The sequence below is a fragment of the Bubalus bubalis genome, chromosome 7, assembly GCF_019923935.1.
Source record: "Bubalus bubalis isolate 160015118507 breed Murrah chromosome 7, NDDB_SH_1, whole genome shotgun sequence".
In the NCBI taxonomy this organism is placed as follows: domain Eukaryota; kingdom Metazoa; phylum Chordata; class Mammalia; order Artiodactyla; family Bovidae; genus Bubalus; species Bubalus bubalis.
In genome coordinates this window covers 56,837,981-56,859,655 of record NC_059163.1, presented here as the reverse complement: position 1 = coordinate 56,859,655, position 21,675 = coordinate 56,837,981, and the positions used below count along the sequence as shown (strand labels likewise).

The window sequence follows — 21,675 nt, the reverse complement described above, 5'->3', positions numbered from 1 at the left end:
TTCATTTATTCAGTAAGAATATATTTATTGAGCATCTACCATGTGCTAGGTAGTAGATCTTTTAGGCTTTGGGGATCCAATAGAAGGTAAGATAGAGTCTTTGCCTTCAAGAACTTTACAGTCTAATAAAAGAAACTTATAGTCTGGTCTAATCCTTTTAGTAAAACCATCCTGATCATTGCTTGGTTATTTCTTATAGTCTACCTTTATTATCTATGATTTTCCATTGAGTAAACATTTTATTAAAAGTTGTAGTTATTGAACAAAACATGAATTTTGCCTTTCTGGCAGAAAAGGTTTTTGCCTATCAAGTTTGAAATAGCTTTCAATCAGTGTAGAGATTATGATGCGTTGTATTAATTAACAAATGGCTACATTTAATTTTCTTCACATTACCAGAATAGTATTGCATACTATGATTCTTTTTTTCAAGTGGAAGTAATATCGGAATGACCAGGAGCTGATCTATGATCTGCTCCCCAGCCTAGTGTGTTAGTTTGGCCAATTATGTTGTCCAACTCACTAGCTATCCTGAAACAATAGAGGAAGAGGAAGGTGAAGTGGGGTCTCCTTGTGAAGAGGACCCCATCAGCCAAATGGACACCAGTGGGAAGCCTCCTGATGGTGGGTCAGAACTACCCACCAGTTGTGGGAAGGAGCAGCCTCCTCCAGAGGGGGCTGTGGGGGCACCAGCTCCCAAGTCTGAAGAGAAAGCTGCTGCTGAAATGCAAAAGCGCAGAAGGCTGGAGCAAGCCGGAATCAAGGTCCTGCCCGCAGCACAGCGCTTTGCCAGGTTAGCTGTGCAGGCCAAAGACTGGCCTGGCTGGCTTTGTGCATGCCCGGGACTTTGGAATCTGTCTGATGTGGTGGAGTTTCCATCTTGTTTTCCCACTTCCTGCTTTACCCGTTGCATCATTATTTCCTACTTGGAGCAAATAGAAATAGCTAATCGTCTTTGCCTTCAGGCCTGTCTCTGCTGAATTTTTGGTTATTTTAAATGGAGGTAAAGAGTGAGCTTCGTGCTGCTTGAGTAGACCTTGTCCTGGTCAAGTATGTGTGGTCAGTCACTTGTGGGCTACAGGATATATCTGGCAATAACATCTTATTTTTCAATTGTTTATGGCTTGTTAATTTTCACACTACTCCTAAATGGCTCTTATCTTCCTTTACACATCACTAGAAAATAGTTCCTTTGGCATGGGAAGCACTGTCTTTAGGAAGAGTGGCTGGCTGACAAAAATCTGCTTACTTTCTTTGTCCCAAGGGAGTAGTAAGTACAATTAGGTTTATTTGACTCATTTCTAAAACTTGTTGATTCAAAAACGAAGGATGGAGTAATTACTTCTCTTAATTGTAACAAAGGCACTGGTATACAGTCCTGGTGGCCTCGAGTTACACGAGAGATGGAGACCCTCAGCAGCTGAAGTCACAGAGAAGTATAGTTGTACAGTTTCACGTGGTGTTTGCAGAAGCTGATTAATTTTTGTCATGTAATAGCCACGAAGATCCTAACAAATGAGAGTGAGACCAAAATTTATTGGACAAATTGTAACTCATAACAGTTTGACAATTGAAATTCCTTTGCCACTTGCTCTGTCATTGAATCCTGAAAGGTAGGTGATATGCCCATTTTCTTCAAGCAGAATAAACTGAGGATCAGTGAAAGTAAGTTACTTAACAGCCTCTGAGCCAGTTACTGCTGACCTGGTGGCCACTTTCAGATGTTCTCTGACCACCGCATCCCCGTTGCCTCCCACACATTTGATGGAACGTTTTCCATCCCTCTGTACAACTCCGTGTGTGGTTATGCTGTGGTCTAGATCTTCACTGAAAATTCCAGAACTGGCTTATATGGATTTAATCTTAGAGTAGCTTTGTATTGATAAAACACCAAGGATATAATTCTTCCTGTCTGTGGTATCCCACAGATAAACATGTCTGTCCTAAATGTGTATGTGCTTCTAGAAAACTCTGACATAAAACTGTACTTGTGCTACAAGAAACTCTCAGGGTTTCTAAAATTATAAAGGGTAATGTCATAACATCTTAGAAATAAATCCAGATAGTCTTTAAATTGCAGTTCAGAGACCTTTTGAGACACATGCTGTTTCAGCATCATTTGAGCATCTATGTATATCAAAGACCAGGCTAGGTGCTGAGAATATCAAAATGGAGTATATCCTCTTACCAGTTTTCAGCTTTTCCTGCTTCTGTCTTCAAGCCTGGGGCACTGTGGAAATAAGTAATAAGTGATACAGATAAGAGAGTGGATTTATTAAAAAAAAAAAAAAAACACGCTTTAATCTTAATTTCCTTGACACACATACCTTCATTTTTATTACATCTGTGAAGTCTGCAACTAAAAGTTACCAAAGACACCATCATCTTTTTTTTATTATTTTTCTTGTTATTTTCAAAAATTGCCAATGTTTGAGTTTTAAAATCTCATTTTTAAAAAAATGGATTTTTTTCCATGATTACTAATGCTGCTGACGGTCACAGCATGTGTATTGGCTGCTCAGGTTGTTTTTTTTCCTATAAAGTCCCTCATATCTTCTGTCATTTACTTTTGTGCTTTAAAAAAAATGTTTTATTGTGGTAAGAAGACTTGGTATGAGACCTACACTCTGAACAAATCTTTAACTGCCCAATACAGAGTCGTTAACTATAGGTACAATGTTGTACACCAGATTCCCAGAATGTATTCAGCCTGCTTAACTGAAACTTTATGCCTATTGATTAGCAATCCCTATTTCACCCTCCCTCCATCCCTCGTGACCACCATGCCATTCTTTGATTCTCTGTATTTGACCATTTTAACTACTTCATGTAAGTGGAATCATGCCATTTTTTTCTTTTTATGACTGGCTTATTTCACTTAATGTCCTCGAAGTTCATCCATGTTGTCACATATTACAAAATTTAATTCTTGTTTAAGGCTTAATAATATTCCGTTGTATGCATGTACACAGCCTTGTTCATCCCTTGATAGACACTTCGGTTGTTCCCACATCTTGCATATTATGAATAATGATGTGGGAGTGCTAAGATCCCTTTGGGAGTCCTGGTTTGAGTTCTTTTGCATATATACCCAGAAATGGGATTGCTAGATCTAGTTCTATTTTTACATTTTGAGGAGCCTCCCCATGTCATCTTTGTTGTTACAGTTGTTGTTCAGTCGCTGGGGCATGTCCAACTCTTTGAGGTCCCATGGACATGTCATCTTTAGAGTATGCAAAAGAGCAAGGGGAGACAAGTGGGCAGAGACTGGAAGAGAACTCGGCACACCCTGGAATCGTGGTGACGTGGAGAAGAGAAGAGAGTGGGCAAAGGCTGGGGATTCCACGAGTGTCCTATGCCTCTTCAGTAACTGGAAGTTTATTTTCTGATAAAACAGTGCAATCTTTTATGACAGCTCCCATCCTGTGCACAGACCTAGAATCGTAGTTAGTCTACAACCATGAATTCTGAAATTGAAGAGTAATAGTATATTTGTGTCATAATTTTTGCTCCTGTCCATGTTCCTGGGATCTGGCATAATTTTTCCATATTTTATCCAAGTTAGCTCTATTAAGCAGAAATTTGCAGGTCAGTTAACATCTGCAGATGTCAGTTAATGTCATACTTTAGAGCTACTGACTTAGCATTTAAAATGGAGTTCAGGAAAATCATGCATATTCCCAGAGAATGTTCCCAATAGCAACACAACACAGCTGCTCAAAACACCCAGAATTCATTTGTTAGATAGATTTTTCAGCTGCTAGCTCTCTCATAAAAGTTTTATATATACCATGCCACCAGCCTGCCCTGTCTGTGTCTTTGTCACTTACTTTTTGCAGCCCACAACAGAGTCAACGGCCATCCTAAATTTATCCACATTTTGGATCCTGCTTTTAATGAGGCAGAAAGTAGCTTAACTGGAATGAAATGCATATCATGAAGAAGGAAAGGATTCTTGGTGTCTGGAAAATAAGACTATGAAACATTTCAATATGCTGATGTCTCTTAAGGCATTTTAACTTCAGTCTCCTGTCTTTGCAATCCAAATGCATTCTGGCCACCACATCTTGGAACTCAACAAGAGGCACCAGATACTTCTTGTGCCTATTTCTGAGCTGAGAAAGTCTGTGTTTGCAGAGCTGGGGAGAGAATGAGGTACAGGCGAAGAAGGAGACGTGTAGATGAGAGGAAGGCCTGACTTTTGTAGGCCAGTTTTTGGTTGCTGTGTCACAAGTATTCTCAAACACCTCCTTGAATTATTTTTAATACCATATAAAAATGAGCAAAAGTGCATGAGTTTTCTAGTCAAGAAGTCCCAGGCTTCCTGTCAAAGAATATGTTAGGAGGTATCTTAGCACCATGGGACAGAGTAGGTCTTTCTTATTAAATATGTCTGCCATTGAAGTCAGAAATGCATAAACTACTTTTCCTTCCATGTTTATGATTTTAGTTTATGATGTAGTTAGCTTAATTACCCCCCAAATATGAGACTCTGCCAGAGAAGCTGGGATTTCTGTGTTTAAGAGGATAAAATAAGAACTAAGATTCACTTCCCCTGAATTAAAATGCCATGGAGATTTGAATTCTCCAACTTGGTGTTTCCCATTGGAGAAGTAAACTTGTTTTTGAACTGAATTATAGGTTTCACGTGATTGGACTTCTTTTCTAATTGTTTTCATATGTTTCAGCACTCAGTCTTTTCTACTAGTCTGTGGATCTTCTCAGGCACATAGTAATTAATCACAGAGAGGGGGAAAAGCCCTCCAAGGAACAATAGACATTTTAGAAGTCTTCGGAGGAAGAGCAGATGCAGCTAAGTGCCAGACACGTATTCCTCCTTACCAGATGCCTGTGTGTCACTGAACAGATTCCGGGGGATCAGGGACCAGGCAGACACAGGATGTGTGTGAACCTCTGTGACTCTGGATGTAACTGCCCTGGTTGGGCACTGCGTGAACCAGGGAGGTCTCTGGTATTGCCCGTGATGTTCCCAGGAGGCCTGACAGGCTTTTCTGGAGAACCCGGTTTCTTTCAATAGAACAAACTGACTGCTGGTCTGAGCTGGTTGCTTGTGCACTAAGTAAAAGGGAGTGAAAGAAAATGCCAGCTCTTCCTCAGTTGAAATCATTATCTCACTCACTTTGAAATATATAAGCCTCAGAAGCTTTGAGACAAGGGCTTTTCTTCCCCCTCACCTGCTCAGAGCCCACAGTCTCTCCTACAAAGATAGCCTTACTTGTTTCAGGACAGAGTTGCCAGGTTGGAGGCAAGGCTTGGCATTTCTCATGTCACATTGGACTGTATTCCTCCTAAGTAAAGCAATGAGCTGGGCCCACTGAGGAACCTCTTCTTCAACACAACTCATCTATGAATAACTCTGAAAAAATAGTGCCAAACCTCCCCCACGAATATCAAGCCAGATAGCCGAAGTCTGCCACCTAAATGTACTTACTTTACCTACATTCAGATGACCATAACTGGAAACCTCAACATTCCCCTCTGCAAAGTGGTCATCATAATTCCAGTTTTACAGGGTTGTCTTGAATGCTAATGTATCTGGAATATACTAGCTCTTCAGAGCTATTGTAATTATTAAAAAACAAAGTAGAGTATACTGAGGGTTTACAATAAACTGACCTTCAGAAAAGAAGGGCACATTATAAAAAGTCATTTAAATGTTTTGCTAACTAGATACCTGTGAGCATAAGCCTTCTTATTTGTCTTATATACATTATTTATTACTTCATAGCCAACAGTGCCAACCCAGAATTTATGTCATTAAATTTTTTCTCTTTCTGAGTCTGCCTTGAAGCTCTGAATTTACAGGATTCAAGCAATTAGCAGAATATCATTATGATCATTTTTCAAGTGGGCAGGGAGTGGCTTTAAGTGGCCAATGATACGGAAAGCTTTATTCACCCCCTCTTTTTAAGCCTGCATATCTAAACTGAGATCATTTGAAATGAGTCCTGCCACACTGGGCATTTAGCCTAAAAAGAAACACCCCAGGGAATTTGTAGCCTAGCTGGATTCACATGATGCATAAGGCAGTAGATTCTCCTTGCTCAAACTGGCACGGCTGTTTGCATAAATGCATATGTTTTATCCCATAAAATTCTGCCTGAGTTGGGAGAGATTGAAGCCCAGGACTATGGTCAGAAAGTAGAAGGACTGTTGCTTTTGGACTTGAGAGCTTCAAGCTCGGGGTCTGCTCCGGATGAGATGAGATAATGAGTTTGAAAGGGCTTTGTAAACTGTGTGAAGTGCTGTGCAAGCTCTGTAAGGTATGATTAGTTAGCATTCTATTGTCAATCCTGGCTGAGCATTGCCATCTGCAAATAGCAATGCCAATCACAACTCCATTCTGAGCACAGCTCACAGGATCCCTTTATTTAGTAACCAAAATACCCTGTCTCCTACTTCCATAGTAATGATAATGCCTTATTTTTTACATGATGCTCCACTTTCAAAACTGTTGCTGGAGATATCTTTTGTTTAATGAATAGTAGAGTGGTTAAGAACAGGACCTGTGGAACCAAACTGCCTGGGTTTGAATTGTAACTTAAGCAATGGCGCTTTGACCCTGGGCAAATTTCTTCTCGTAATCTCAGTTTCCCCTCTATAATATGGGGGTGCTAATCCCACTACCATTACAAGGCTAGTATTAGAGTTAAACGAATTAACACTATAAAGAATTCTAGCGCATGGTGGGTGCTCCATAAGAATGAACCACCCTCTTTATCATCATCACTGTGCTTTTTAAATAATGAGTTTTTGAAGAGATTGATTCAGTGGCCTCTCATTTCCCACTGACCATTCTTTATGGCCACAGTCAGCCAATGCCAGTTGGTTCTTGCCAGACTTGTTGGCTAGGGAGGCAGGGAAGAGAGTCAACACAGTCCAAGAGGGGCCAGGCAGGAGATGAAGAGCAGGGATGCTTAAAGGGCAGTATTGCATATATTAAGAAATAAATTTAATTTGCAGCAACATGGATGGACCTAGAGATTATCATACTAAGTGAAGCAAGTCATACCGAGAAAAAGAAATGTGATATCATATGATATCATGTATATGTGGAATCAAAAAAATGATAAAATGAACTCATTTACAAAACAGAAACTCACGGACATAGAAAACAAACTTATAGTTATCAAATAAAAAAGAGAGGGAAGGATAGATTAGGAGTTTGGGATTAATAGATACACATCACTATGTATAAACTAGACAACAAGGACCTACTGTATAGCACAGGGAATGATACTCAGTATAGTAATTTTAATGGAAAGGAAGCTTAAAAAGTATATATATTAATATATAAAACATGTATATATATGTATATATATATACAATATGTATATATAACTATCTCTTTGCTATACACCTGAAGCTAACACAACATTGTAAATCAACTATATTTCAATTAAAAATTTTTTTAAAGAAATAAATTTATTCAAGGAGCATCACCCATTAACCTCTAAATTCCATGATTTAAAATTCTATTGAGAACAGTGGTCAGCAGGGAGAAAGAGTTTTCTGGGCATGATTTTGATTTTGATTTTCCAGAAGTCAGGGCCTGCTGCCCCCTTAAGCTGACGGCCTCCTCTGCAGCAGACAGTGGGCCACCTGGTCACCCAGTGGAGACAGTATTTCCTTGCTCTTAGCCAACCTAATTCCTCCTGTGTTCATTTTTGAGCTGACCTGTCCCATGAGCATGAAAAATTTACTGTTAATCCTCTCTCAGAAATTGGATACAAAGTAGGTGAACTTCCTTTAGAAACCAAGATATTGTATTTACTTATCATCTCTATGAACTGAAAAGATAATAAATCATTTTTTAAGTTTTAATATTTTATTATGATTTAGAAGCAAGGCTGAAAAGGCACCATCAACTGTATTCTCACCCTGCCTGCCCCCGACAAAAGCAAAAAGCATAAAAAAGTCCTAATAGTCCACCATTAAACTGCATTTCTCCAAGAATTTCACGTTTGGGGCTTTCAAGATTTCTTTGAAAATGAAAATAGTCCTAAGTAAACATTTTGACAGAATGCCTTAACACAATTCACTTGACATCTAGCATATGACAAAGAAGAGCTGAAAGATGGAAAACAGTGGGGGTAAAACCTGAAGAAAGGATTGCTGGTGGGAGGGAGCAGGGCAAGATAAGCTTTTGTGCCTGAGTCCATTCTATGAATGGTCCTGGACTATCCCAGATGTTTCAGGCTAGCGCAGCTTTGTAGGAAGATCATCCTTACACGTTGCAACCCGGTACACATCCTAGGCGTGCCGCTGCATGGCTGCATTCATTGGCATTCCCCCAGATTAGTTCCTTGGTGGCTCAGATTTTTGCCCTGTCAGTCAAAATAAATTGAGTACCTATTGGGTGCATTACTAATGTGCTAAAGAAAAAACATAACAAAAAAATGCTTCTTGGGATTTCCCTAGTGGTCCAGTGGTTAAACTGGGTGCTTCCAATGCAGGGGGTGTGGATTTGACCCCTAGTCGGGGAACTAAGATCCCACATGCTGTGCAGTGCAGCCAAAAAAAAAAAAAAAAAAGAAAACCAACAACAGCAACCAAAAAAATAAAAAAAAAACCCACAAAGTCATAAAAATATTTTTTAAATGCTTCTTATTTTTCTCAATTTCATGAAAGAATTTGGATTGTCACTTTCAGAGCCATTTAGGATCCTGTCTTTCTCATGCTGATGGGGCGCTGCAAGTTAAATGAATGCTTAGTATTGCTAGTAGCTGGCTAAATTCCAGCTTTTGAAACCCACCCTAACTCTCTGCAACGCTGGATTAAAGTAGTAAACAGATGTCATCTGGACTAACAATATTGAGAAGACCTTTCACTAACAAGACAGTTGTCTGCCTGACAATGGGGATTTAAAAACTGTTTGGGTCTGATCACATGTGGAGTTCCATTTAATTTTGCTCTATCAGTCAAAAGCAATTAAATGATGAGAAAGAAGCTGTTCGAAATATTATCCTTCGTAAAGAAAACCCTTTCCTGGTCCACCAACACGGCAGAGATTCAGAATCAGAAGATGAAGTTGCATGTCGACTGCCTGATCTTGAGAAAGATGACTTTGCTGCCAGGAGAGTAAGGATGAACCAGACAAAGCCAATGGTGCCATTGAATCAACTCCTCTATGGGCCTTACCGAAAAAAAGAGGCAGAGAAATCAGATGGCAGCAAACAACACTCAAAGGGAATCTCAGAAAAGAAAACTCTAGAACATAAAAGGTGTGCACTCTGTGTGCGTGTGTGTGTGAAAGAGGGAGAGAATATAATTAGGTGAAGGTGATTTGAATTATAGCCCCTACTCTGGCCCCCATTCCTCTAATTCCTGCCTTGATTACATGTAATCAGTAATGGTGGTTTATTTTGAAGTGGAATTCCAGATAGCTGATCTCTTCTAAGTTCACATGGCAGGGAGCAGAATGACCATGTCCAAAACGGGGCTGAGTTCACCGAATAAACTTGGAGCCCAAGCATGCAGGTGTGCTATATCCATACCACACATGGGTGCTGGTTCACAGACTGGCATTCTGTGACATGGGGCGGGAACAGCCACCTCTCCAGGCTGCTTCATCCGTCAGCAGGCAGAAATCACAGTTATCCCTTAGCTATGAACCCTTCTATCTCATTAGTGCCTTTCAGATATTGGAAGGGGAAAAAAAGGAGGCTTGCTGTTTCTTCCCTCACAGCAACATGATCACCTAGACATCTGATGATGGAGACTTCTCATTAAAAAATAGTCCTCAGATATATAACACACTTCTATTCATTCTGTCATGGAAATTATTTTTAAGTGAGTTTCCTTGTCCCAGCTTTTCTTCCATCTTCATAATTAAGGAAAGGAAAATTTAATGAAATAGATTTGACCAGTGATTTTTATCCCAAGAGGGATACGAAATCAGTTCAGCCTGCTAAATTTCCATGGGCAGAGTTCATCATTCTTTTCCTTTATATCAAAATCAAAGTTCACATCTTAATTTAATTGCCATATTTCTGCCTATCACTTAAGAGGTTTATAATCTATTGAACGAAGAATATAAATACTTCAACTGTATTTTACACAATTAAAGTGGTTCTTTGGGCAGAGTATTGAGATCAGTGGAGTAGTTCATGATTTCCATTGTATTTTAGTATTTTATTTAGGAAGCACCAGATACAAAGATCTGGACATAAACAGGGATTAGAGCATAGAAGACCTGGCACAGTTTTTATAGGACGCATTCTAGCTTCAGGAGGCTCTTGGTCTCTGCAGTTCTTGTTGGCATGCCTTGTAACACACCATTCTCAGAGGGCCTTGTGGGAGGGATTTAGTTGCTGCTGGTGGAACAAAAACTTCTGGATAACTGAGTAGCATCAAGACATATTGATGGGGATCAGCAATTTGAGTTAGGAAAGGGAGTAGCTTTTGTACCTCCCTCTTTTCCTTTCTCCTGCATGCCATTTTAATTCCTGACATTTCCAGCCCCATTTGTCTGTTGTCACCTGCATCTGTTTATGGGGACACAGCCCATGAGCTCTCTAGACAGCTTCAAAGAACTGTTGAAAAAAAAAAAAAAAGAGAGAGCCCCCTGGTGACTTTTTGCTGTGCCCTTCCTTCCACTGAAAGCAAATAGAAAATTCTGTAGCCTTCCTATTTGCATAGACTCTGTAAATACACCAACTCATCCAGGTGATTTAGTTTGAAAAAAATGAATAGCCCTATTTATGTACATTTCTAAAAACTTCTATCTCAGGGAACATATTTAGTTAGAAACTGACTTTTAATGCAATGGAATGTTTATGCACGTAGATGCCACAGTTTTAGTTTAAATTATAATATTGTCAACATTAGCCATTTAATGTTCATTTCTTATGGGAACAATTGAAAATATCAGGCCACTTCCCTCACGGTCCAGTGGTTAAGAATCAGTCTTCCAATGCAGGGGACACAGGTTCGATCCCTGATTGGGGAATTAAGATCCCACATACCTTGCCCTGAGGCCAAAAAAGTTAAAAAAATAAAACAAAATTTGCCAGAAAGCTTAAAGAAATAGCTAATTAAAATATCTCTGTATATAAAAAAGAGAAAGTATCAGATTTATCATTAATAAAGATGAACAGTTATTGACATAAGAAACAAATGGGTATTGCCCCTGTGGATACAAGTAGAGAGGATACCTCTCTGTTCGTCAAGTGTACATTAACCAGACCTAATGAATGCTATCGGAGAAGGCAATGGCACTCCACTCCGGTACTCTTGCCTGGAAAATCCCATGGATGGAGGAGCCTGGTGGGCTGCAGTCCATGGGGTCTCTAAGAGTCAGATACGACTGAGCAACTTCACTTTCACTTTTCACTTTCATGAATTGGAGAAGGAAATGGCAACCCAGTCCAGAATTCTTGCCTGGAGAATCCCAGGGACGGGGGAGCCTGGTGGGCTGACGTCTATGGGGTTGCACAGAGTCAGACACAACTGAAGCAACTTAGCAGCAGCAGCAGCAGCAGTGAATGCTATTAGAAGTCAGAGACTGAATTTGAACATTGAACCTTTCTGTTAAGCATTGACCTAATCATACTTTCTGGCATACCTACGAAGGTTTATGGTTGAGATGTTTAATACGTGAGCAATGTTCCAGCTATCTCCACGCTAATCCTAGAATTTGGATCATGCAGAGTTTGTTACTAACATTTTACTGCTGCAATAAAAGACATTCCAAGAGGGCTCAGGGATTCAATAAGAAAACTTGAATTCATTATAGTAACTTGAATAGTGTGGGAATTGGGCTTCATTACTGTCAAACTGAAATCTCATTCCCATCTCTAATATTCTTATGGCAAACCCTGGCTTCTCTTCTTAAACTAAGCTAGAGACTGTAATCTGGTGGAAAACTCTGTCTCGTTACAGTGTCAAAAGGGTAGCATAGTAATCCAGGCTACAATTGATTCCATATTTTTGAGAGAGGAAAGGTGCTTGCATCATTCCATCATTCCGTTCTGTGCTCAGCCTCTGAATTTCTGTGCTTGACATTCTGTTTATCTGCTCCTCTTCCTGAAACCTGATTTTTCTGATGATGTGGGGGCCTGGACCAAATCAACAGAAACCAGGGCCAGACAGAAGAGGTGAAGTCAAGGGTGACCTGTATTGTGCGGGCCCAGGAAAGTGAACCTGCAGAAGCGGGACTCAGGAAGGTGCCGGATCTATACAAGGATGACCTGGCCCAGCGGAGAATTCAGGGCAGGCTCGGCCCTCACCGTGAGGCCCCAAGCTTTATCACGGTTGCCAGTATAACAGAAGCCGACCTGGAGACATGGGAGAGACTGAAAGTGTCAGAAAAGACGAGGTGTGTCGTGGTTCCCCCTAACAGTGGTATCATTTAACTTTGAGCAAATCAAACACTTATCATTCTATCACTCTTTATTTTCATGGCCAGAAAAAAAGAAATACCTCTCAAAACACAGAGCATATTTTGCATGGTTAAAACTTCTTAATACTAAAAATTACAAGGAAACATCCTTTTTAATTCAACCGACTTATTGTGAATGCATATTTCAATAGGCTTGTTTATTTGTAAGGAATTTAAACTTGACTTGTAAATCATTTTAATTATTTCATAGTACCTAAGATTTTCTTATGCTGTCATTTATGGCATTGGAAGTGATATTTTAAAAGCTGTAGAAAAGCACTCTTTACCCAGGCAAGGCAATGATCATTTCTTCATTTGATTGATTACTGCAAAAGCAATTCTGCTTTAGCCATCCAAGTATTTTTCATACATCCACTATATTTTAAAAACTCTTCCATGATCTGTGCTCACCTTAGAAACCTTTGGAACTTATTTCCGGTTCTGACTAGGGATGGAGATGTAGAGCACACGTGTGCCCCTGAGCCTTCACCAGAAATTAAAGCGGAAACTGCCATCCGGGATGACTTTGCCAGCCGCAAGGCAAAGGCCTATAAGAAAGCTTCCAGCAGCCCTAGGCAAAAGTTCGTGCACTTTGGACCAGTGACAGAGATAGATCAGCAGACGTGGAAGCGGCTCAGCATTGGCAGGGCGGGGCCGAGGGAGGATGCAGAGGAAGGCATCAGTCCCGACAGCAAGACTCACACATGTTCTGTGTCTGCTGCCTCAGCGGCCATGCCCAACTTAAAGGAAGACCGCATGCTTAATCCACAGAATGACTGCAGGTATTTTCACCATTACATGTGCAAGGAGGTCTGCATGGGAATCACTGCTGCTTTTAAAGGGTTCGCTGACTCACGTTAAAGGAACCCCCAGAGATGACAAAGTTTTAACAGGCGCTTTTGCTGGTTGGCAGAGAAGGGAGGTCAGTGCCCCAGGGGGCAAGTGTGTGTGAAGTTAAAAGACATCCATTTTGATGCTGTTATCACCAGAATCACTGCCTGGGAATGCCAATAATTTTGGCAAATGCCCCTTTTTCCCTCAGCCGCATTAAGCACTATTTTTTTCGTCAGCAACATTGAACAGACTAGATGGGATGTTTTAATGATACCCTTTGTGTTTTTCCTAAAAATATGTTGATAAAAATCTAGATTACCTATACACTCCCTCCTTCCTATCCCATAAAGGAGGAAAAAATAGTTATTAGTATCATAAGTTCAGATTTCAGATATCTAAGCAGACACACAATAAAGTAAACCTCCTCCCCCTCTACTTTTTAAAAACATACAACAGAACTCGAGTGGAAAGACTCCTTTGAGGGTTCCTATGAGTCAGGATTCCTTGGATGAGTAACCAAATTTGTGAGGGATCAACTGGGAAAAGACCTTGTAGACCTGTCACCAGTCCTCATTCTTACCGGAGGGCTTCCAGATGTGAATTCCCAAGCCCTCTGTGGGGGATTCGGTTCTATCTATGGACCGGTCTTTCTTCCATTAAGCAGGTATAGCCTTAGATGGTAAAGAATCTGCCCTCAATGTGGGAGACCTGGGTTCGATCCCTGGGTTGGGAAGATCCCCTGGAGGAGGGCATGGCAACCCACTCCAGTATTCTTGCCTGGAGAATCCCCATGGACAGAGGAGCCTGACGGGCTACAGTCCATGAGGTCACAGAGAGTCAGACACAACTGAGTGACTAAGCACAGCACAAGGCATTTATAAGATTCTAGATTCTCTGTATGCTAGGTGAGGAAGGGGTAACTTAGAGATCAGAGTCCAGTCTGCACCCCGCTGTCTCTGCATGGTCCAGCAAACGTTTATTTAATAAACATTTGCTCTGCCATCTCCAAGTGAATTGCCTTCCTCCCGTTTGAAGTCCCAAACCCCTGTCCCCACATCCTCTTTTGTCTTTGGCTGAAGATGGTATTGAAGGTGAGGGTTTCACCAATTTTAGTAAGCCACTCAGTTTTCCTGGGTCTCTTCCATTTAGACATGTTATTAAAATTTGAGTTTCTGTTAGGAAAAAAAAAAGATTCTGGATTCTCCCAGGAACTTCCACTCCACCTGTGTGGCGGGAGCAAAGCAAAGCTCTTCATGGCAGGAGGAAATGCTCAGGACAGTCTCCTCCATGCTTTGTCCTTGAGCACATGGTGGATCATCTGTGACATACAGAGGAGTTTCTTTGGTTTGATTTCTTTGTAGATGATACCATAGAGGAGGCTATAAATATAAATAACCTGGGTACACCAGAAGTCACTGCTGGAGATTCAGAGGCTAGTGGGGACCAGGCATGGAGGGGGTGGAAGTAAGAAATTAGTAAGAAATGCACCCTTGAGTACTAAGGGATTGTCACTGAGCTCCATGGTGAGTCAGGCCAGCCTTCTTTGACTTTCTCAGGGCCTTGCTTGGGTTCATATTCTATTATCCTGTTCTGAGGATGTCACCCTAACTAACCCAGCTTCTGGAACAGCAACCAAACTTTCTCTCTTAACCTTTCCATCTCAAAGACTTTCACTGTCTCCTTTCCTAACTCTTTTTCCTCTTCTCTCTTGCCACCAATGCTACTTGTCACCAACAGAACAGTGACTTCTGATGTAGATGACTGTTGTAAAAGGGTGTCTCAGCTGGCTCCCGTGCCGGAGTCCCAGGAGGAGCGTAGCTTCAGTGTGGGCGAGGGCCCCAGGAGGACAGAGGAAGGTGAGGAGGTGGAAGATGACAGGCGGGGCCACGGCCTCTGGTGTGAATTCCTTCCCAGTGGTAAAGCTGTCCTGTCTGGCTTTAGTTACACACAAACAGCAGCCACAGGATGGCAAAGAAGAGCCTGAAGGAGTTGCTCAAAGAGATTCTGAGATGGCGCCAAAGGCCGAAAGATCCGAGGAGGGCGGCCAGCCACTGTGAGCATTGCCTGCATTCCAGGGTGTGCTGCGTCTGCTGTGTGCGGCTGCCGGCTTCCCCGAAACGGCTCCCCCCAAATAGCTTAAGCCACAGCGTGCGCTTGATGAGTGGTGTGGCATGGAGCAGAGTCCCTTAAAGAAATGCACCCGCCCCAGGGTCAGAGTTCTGCTTTCAGCGCCCCCGGCTGGGTAGAGATTTTTGGCCTTTGCACGCGGTTGGGTGCTGGCCAGATTTCATTCTCAGGACTCATGAAAACCAAAAAGGGAAGCCCATTCCCGTGTAAGTATCAGTTGCATGAAGAAAGTCCCTGGTATTAATACTCAGTTGCTATGTGAGCTGCTGCCTCCATGAACATTAGCTTCTTCCGTCTTGAGTTAATGCCGAGCGAGTGATGCTACTGAAAATATCTTGAGCAGTAAGTGCCATTTGACTGGCTGGACTGACGTGCCCTAGTTGACATCCTGTGACCTCTGAATGGGAGGCTTCGGAGAGAGAAGAGAAATTAGAGAAGATGACGGCTCCTGTCTGGAGCCGCAGTGGACCGAAAGGCCAAAGAAAATTGTACAATTCACAAAAAGATGACATGATGACCTGGAGAACTGGGGTGTCTCTTAGTCACATTGGATCCAACAAACCAGTTCCTTCCAGTTCCATTTGCAAAGCAACATATTTGGGAGGAATCTGCCAAGGGTCCAGCAATAAAAGATAAGAGGTCAAAAGATTATCCCAAGCTGCTTTGACTTTGTTTCTCCAGTCTGAGCCTTGATACATGCTTTGAATATGTTATTAATGCTTTATGGTTTATCAGTGCCACTTACCTGCTATTGCTAGCAGAAACGAAATGATTAAATGATTGGCCCAGTTTACCAAGGTTTTTTTTTTCCCTCTCTTGCATGTAAGTAGGTATGGAAAGAATAGTTCAGTTGTGCATTGTCCTATAAACATTCTTTCTGACTACCATCTTGTGGGCAGCCTAAATTGGAAACTCTTATTTCTTCCTAGCTCACATGGAAGTCATCGGGTAGAGGAGTTGAACTTCTTTCTGACCTACTTGATTTCATTCTGATTCCAGGAGGGTCTTCCAGTCCTAAGAAGATATACATTACTTACAAAATTTATTTAATTTTAACATTATCAAATAGTGATTTCTAGAGGTAGAATTTTCATTCCATTCTATTGATTTAAAATGAAGGTAGGGAATATATATGGAGTCGGGCATGGCAGCCTACTCCAGGATTCTTGCCTGGAGAATCCCATGGACAGAGGAGCCTGGTGGGCTACAGTCTATAGGGTCACAAAAGTTGGACATGACTAAAGTGACTTAGCATGCACCCTGGGAATATATAAAAAAGATAATCAACAAGAACCTACAGTATAGTACAGGGAACTCTACTCAATATTCTGTAATAATATGGGAAAAGAGTAAAAAATATGGATCATATGTATGTGCATAACTGAATCACTGCAGTACACCTGAAACTAACACTATATTATAAATCAACTATACTCTTAATATAAAATACAAATAAAAAAATAAAACGAAAATAGGTAAAGAGTAATCCTGAGATGCATGGTCTACTTTAAAATCCTATATGTTGCAGCTTCTGCTGTTATTTCAAGAGTAATAGACTTGTGAAAAGTGTGGTCTGCCAGATCCATGTAGAGCAGAGGAGCAAGAAGCGTTTAGCATAATTAAAGCTCCCCTATAAGACAGGAAGTGATAGAATTCTGCTTCCCTTTGGTGGTAGTGAGACAGAAGGTAGGGTGGGGAGCAGAGAGAGTCTTAATCTCCCAATTTCAAGTTAATAGCCAAGCTGTCATTACCACCTGGATTTAACATGCATTCTGCAGTCTTGTGAATCGTAAGGCTTCTAGTAGGGCCTTCTTGTAGCACTGGTTTCAGGGAGCAGGGGTGGCAGCTGTGCTCGCCTTTCTAGGCGCTTCTGCTCTCTCCAGCTCACCTTCTGCTGGGAATTCACAGGTGAATGCCTGTTGGCTCTCCAGTTCACAACTGGGAAGCCTGCAGCAGAGAGGTTACACCTGGGTCCCAGCTGGGGAGGGCAGGCTGGTGACGAGGCACTGCCTGGCCCAGCACACTCACTCGGTCCCCAGATGCCCTGATGTGGTGATGGGCGCTGCATCAGCAGGCTGGTGGGAAGCAGTTAGCAAGAGACCAGAGGAGGAAATGAGGCCTGTAGGCTGCCTGCTGGATACATTCTAGGCAGCCCATTTACTCCCACACAACCTTGGAGAGTGAGAAGTTTCATCTGTTTTCTCCAGGAAGAAACCAAGTTGTATGGCAGAAACCAACACAACATCGTAAAGCAGTTATCCTCCAATTAAAAAAAAAAGAAAGAAACCAAAGCCCAGGTCCACACAGCTGGCAATCACAGATCCAAGGTCCAAACCCAGCGCTGTCTGAAGAGGGAGCTGCCATCCCATGCCAGTGCATTACCTACCAAGTTACCAGAGGGAGGTCTGACGACTTCCCTTTCACTTGTATTCTGTCCCTCTGGACGGAATGGCTGGTTTGAGCATAAGGAGATATGGTCAGAGTAACTGCGTGACAAAATCGTGTGAGGGAGCAGGCACACACGTTGGGAATTCGTCTTTCCTTTCAACAAGTGTTTATTGAGTAATTGCTATGTGTGAAATACTGTGCTGGGTGCTGCTGGAGGATAGTCTTAAATGACAGGTAAACTCATTTCTCCTCCTCACTTCAAATGGTGTTCACGCTAGTTCATAACGTTGCTGAGCATTGATCCTGAAGTGCTTTATTTGTGCTGAAAACTACACAGATGCAATCAACAGGTGAAGAAAGTACTCTCTTTACCTTCTAAATACCCCTGCCCTCACAATTGAACTTTATTAATTGCTGGGTTTTGGTAGGATGCTTATACCAACTGTGATTTGTCTGGCCAGTGTTGTAGCTGATAGTCTGTTGACTTACCTACTTTGCATTTTTTTTTAAATCTCTTTATTAGTGATTTTTTAAAACTCATCTTTTCTTTTCTATATTTCACAGAACCACTGAGAAAATCGTTTGAAGCCCAAACTCTAATTATCTTCTCCATAACAGCAAAGGCAATTCTGATTAAATTGGTTCCTTCTTAAAGCTAATAAATTTGTCTGAGAGGAAATGTCTTAAAGCCACAAGTATATAGTAAACAGATAAATGAAGGGTATCTTCAGAGACTGCACTATTCTTTTCAGTTTCCTGAGTATCCAATAAGGATTTAGTAAATACTTATGGAGGGCCTGGTCTGGTCACTATTCAGGGAACCCCCAAAGGAAAAATCCCGACTCTCATGGACCTTGCATTGTAGGGTTAATCAACATTTGTCAGCAGAGGTCTCCATGAAATGCTGCTGAGTATTTTGTGTAGAAGCAATTTAAATTCTAATATATCGTGCATGCAACAACACAGGTGAACCTCGTAAATGAAATGTGCTAATAAGGAAGCCAGACTCAGAAGAGTACATTCTATATGATTCTGTTTACACAGCACAAGGCTCAGTGCTGATTTGTGGTTTGTGAAGACTCATCAAGGTGTGTGTGTGTATGGTCTGTGCACTTTCTGTATGTATAGTTTACTTCAGTAAAACGTTCATTAAAATATTCAAATCAACACAAAAACACCAACTATCGATTGAACATTTCTAGATTAAGCATCCATTAGGAATAACTTCTCTGCTTATTTCCATAGATAATTTAGAAAACACTATATTCAAATGGTTATTCCAGTAGGCCTACTAGTGAACTGGGAAACATCTATCCAGGCTTCAGAATTAACACTGTTAATTCTGGGTGGAATTTACACTGTTCTGTCCTCTTTCTTGATGTGAAGGAATTCATCTGCCTCCATGTGGAGGTGGTTTTGGAAAACTGAATGTATTAAGTCAAACCTTAGCACCTTCTAAAATTGTCCCCCAGAGAAGCAGAAAATGGGTCTTACTTCCAGAAGAAAAACATCCACAAACGCTTTCCTTTTCTTGCTTTTGGCCATTTCAACTGAAACTCTTATTAGTCTTTCACTGGTATGGTTGCCCTCACTGTGCATGAAAATAGTTATTAATGAATTCATACTGTTACAGGGTAATGAAGGCATCAGAGAGAAAAGTGTCTGCGTGTGTACACCAATGTGTTTGGGGTTTTTTCTCTAAGATCATAGGAAGAGACCTTTAGAAATTACTCCCTTCCCCCTATATTGTTATGAAACTGAACATAGGATCAGGTAGTTTTTGCTGAAAACCCCCAAATTTAATTTTTTGGTCTGAAAGCCTGGCATTTTTTTTTTCTTTGCTCAAATAAGTCTTTGTCCACCATCAGAATGCATGAATAAATTGCCTTTCAGGGCATAGGTAAGAACCTTCTCTTAAAATTCCCCTTTCCAGAAATAGTCACTTGTGGGAGGTACTTTTTTCAAATGTGCTTAAATATGCCCTTGTAATAGTCTAGTTTTTTTTTTCTAATTTGACCTTTTTCTTTGTTTTATCAGATACATTAAAACTTAAAATGCCCATATTAAAGAAGGTGCAACTTTGTAGCTCTAAATAATCAGAAGAATATAAAAGATTGTTAAAAAAAAAAAACCAACTTTGCTTTTTCAAGTTATGGAATATCATCCACGTCTGGTTTTGATTAAGGTTGCCAGTTTTCTAGGAATTGTGGTTTTTGTCAAATGCATGCGGAAGGCACTGATTGGGGTTCTGGTTGGAGTTCTGGTTTGCTTTCAGAAACCTTCAGAAACACTCTTTGATGTTATTTGTGCAAATGCATTAACACATCAGGGAAAGGGTCAGTAAGCGTGTGCTTCTATGCTGGGTGTCCATTACAGCCCATTACTCTACACAGAAAGGCAAAAACCAGTTCAACCGTTTGTGAATGACCATAATACACATTTGGTTTTTTCAAAGCTGTCTTCTCTAAACATTGTGGGTTGCACCTAAGCCTTTTTGTGTTTATATTGAAATGATGTCTTTCTTTGTGGGTAACATGGAGAGGTATTTTTTATTTCCCCTTTGGGTTTTCCTACAAATTTCACATTCTTCAGAAATGTCAAGACTTTGCTTTCATTTTTAGCCATTGGTGAATATTGTTAATTGTATAATGACACTTCTCTTCCAGTATGATCAGCAAAAAAGGTTTGGCATGTATACATTTCACTTGCAGTTTTTATTTCCAGCTTGGTTACAGTGTTAACCTTCTGTCTTGCCAATCCTCTAATTTTGGATTTGGTCTTATAGATACGGACCGAGAACTCCTGTGTCTGACGACGCAGAGTAAGTTGTTTTGTATTCATAGGAATACATTAATTATAGCCTAAACTGCATGCTTCCAGTACTCACCACTAATTGAAACGCAGTTAATGTAACAGTGGACTGAAGAGCTAACTGACTCTTCTCTGCAGCCTCAGAGAAGCCCTTGAAATTGGAATGCAAAACATATGTTCTGTGCAGGAGAGATGAATGAAAAAGCCACTTAAGCATGATTCTAATACGCAGCTGCTGCTTAAAACTTAACATTTGCTTTTCATAGATGGGGCATGTGAAAGTTGTTCTTGTTAGGGTTTGGAAGTTGGAACCTCTTCTGAACCATGGAATTGTTAAAAGGCTCTTCTGCGCTTTGCATTGAATCCTTGATATATGAAGGCTTAGCCGTGCAGCAGTCATTCTCAAAGACACATTTTTTTTTAAGCTAAGAAAATAAATTCTAAACCACTAATGATAGATTCAGAAGCCCAAGTTCCTCCCAGGTTGCAGTAATATAAACTGTGGGATGCCTGAGCCCAGAACGCTGGAGTTTCGTTCATGTTCCGTGGCACAGCCAGGGGTCAGGATGTGCAACATGACTTGGGTTGCCTCTCCTTGGTCTCCGCTCCTCCCAGAGATGCGTTGCCCATCCGCAGCCTCACATCTGAATTTGAGATGAATCTACTTTCTCCCATCTGTGACCGCATTGACTCCATTTCAAAAACAGATTCCCCATAGGCAGAGCATTCTGAAACTGATAGCCAAATCAGAAGTTTTCTTTGCAGAAGGCTGGCTTGCTCAGGTTTAAGAAACATGATCAATATCTCACTGCAACACCAGTGGCCCGCTAAGCCTGATGTCTGTCCTCTGGAAGAGGTGTTTTGTGGCCTTGTGGGAGTCTAGGCCATTCTAAGAGTGAACCCCAACATTCTCCCTGCCTGTCTTCCTGGCCTGAGCCATAGTTTCGAGTCACTGAGTGAGGAATCCAAGTAACAGTGTAGAACAAATATCATTTCCACCAGTAACTGCAATCGGGCCACACATCTACTGTATTTGAACTGTGCTTTTTTTCCATGTTTGTGTTCAAGATGTCAGCTTAGTCTGACTTTTAGCTCTAAGCAGTCTGACTCGA

General features: G+C 41.1%; 1 protein-coding gene across 21 annotated transcripts in view; it reads left to right on the top strand.

Annotated features, from left to right (window-relative positions):
• Positions 1 to 21,675, top strand: part of LIMCH1 (LIM and calponin homology domains 1) — a 352,260-nt gene that overhangs the window by 272,405 nt on the left and 58,180 nt on the right. For 11 of the 21 annotated variants that reach the window (XM_025290118.3, XM_025290122.3, XM_025290121.3 and 8 more), the window contains 7 exons: positions 527 to 793; positions 8,943 to 9,245; positions 12,098 to 12,340; positions 12,853 to 13,185; positions 14,975 to 15,093; positions 15,179 to 15,290; positions 20,538 to 20,573. The exons of 4 other annotated variants lie outside the window; for them this stretch is intronic. In XM_025290118.3, coding sequence (XP_025145903.3) covers positions 527 to 793; positions 8,943 to 9,245; positions 12,098 to 12,340; positions 12,853 to 13,185; positions 14,975 to 15,093; positions 15,179 to 15,290; positions 20,538 to 20,573 — 1,413 coding nt within the window. The remainder of the gene's footprint in view (positions 1 to 526; positions 794 to 8,942; positions 9,246 to 12,097; positions 12,341 to 12,852; positions 13,186 to 14,974; positions 15,094 to 15,178; positions 15,291 to 20,537; positions 20,574 to 21,675) is intronic. 6 more of the 21 variants (XM_025290131.3, XM_025290130.3, XM_025290128.3 and 3 more) reach the window with 1 other exon arrangement.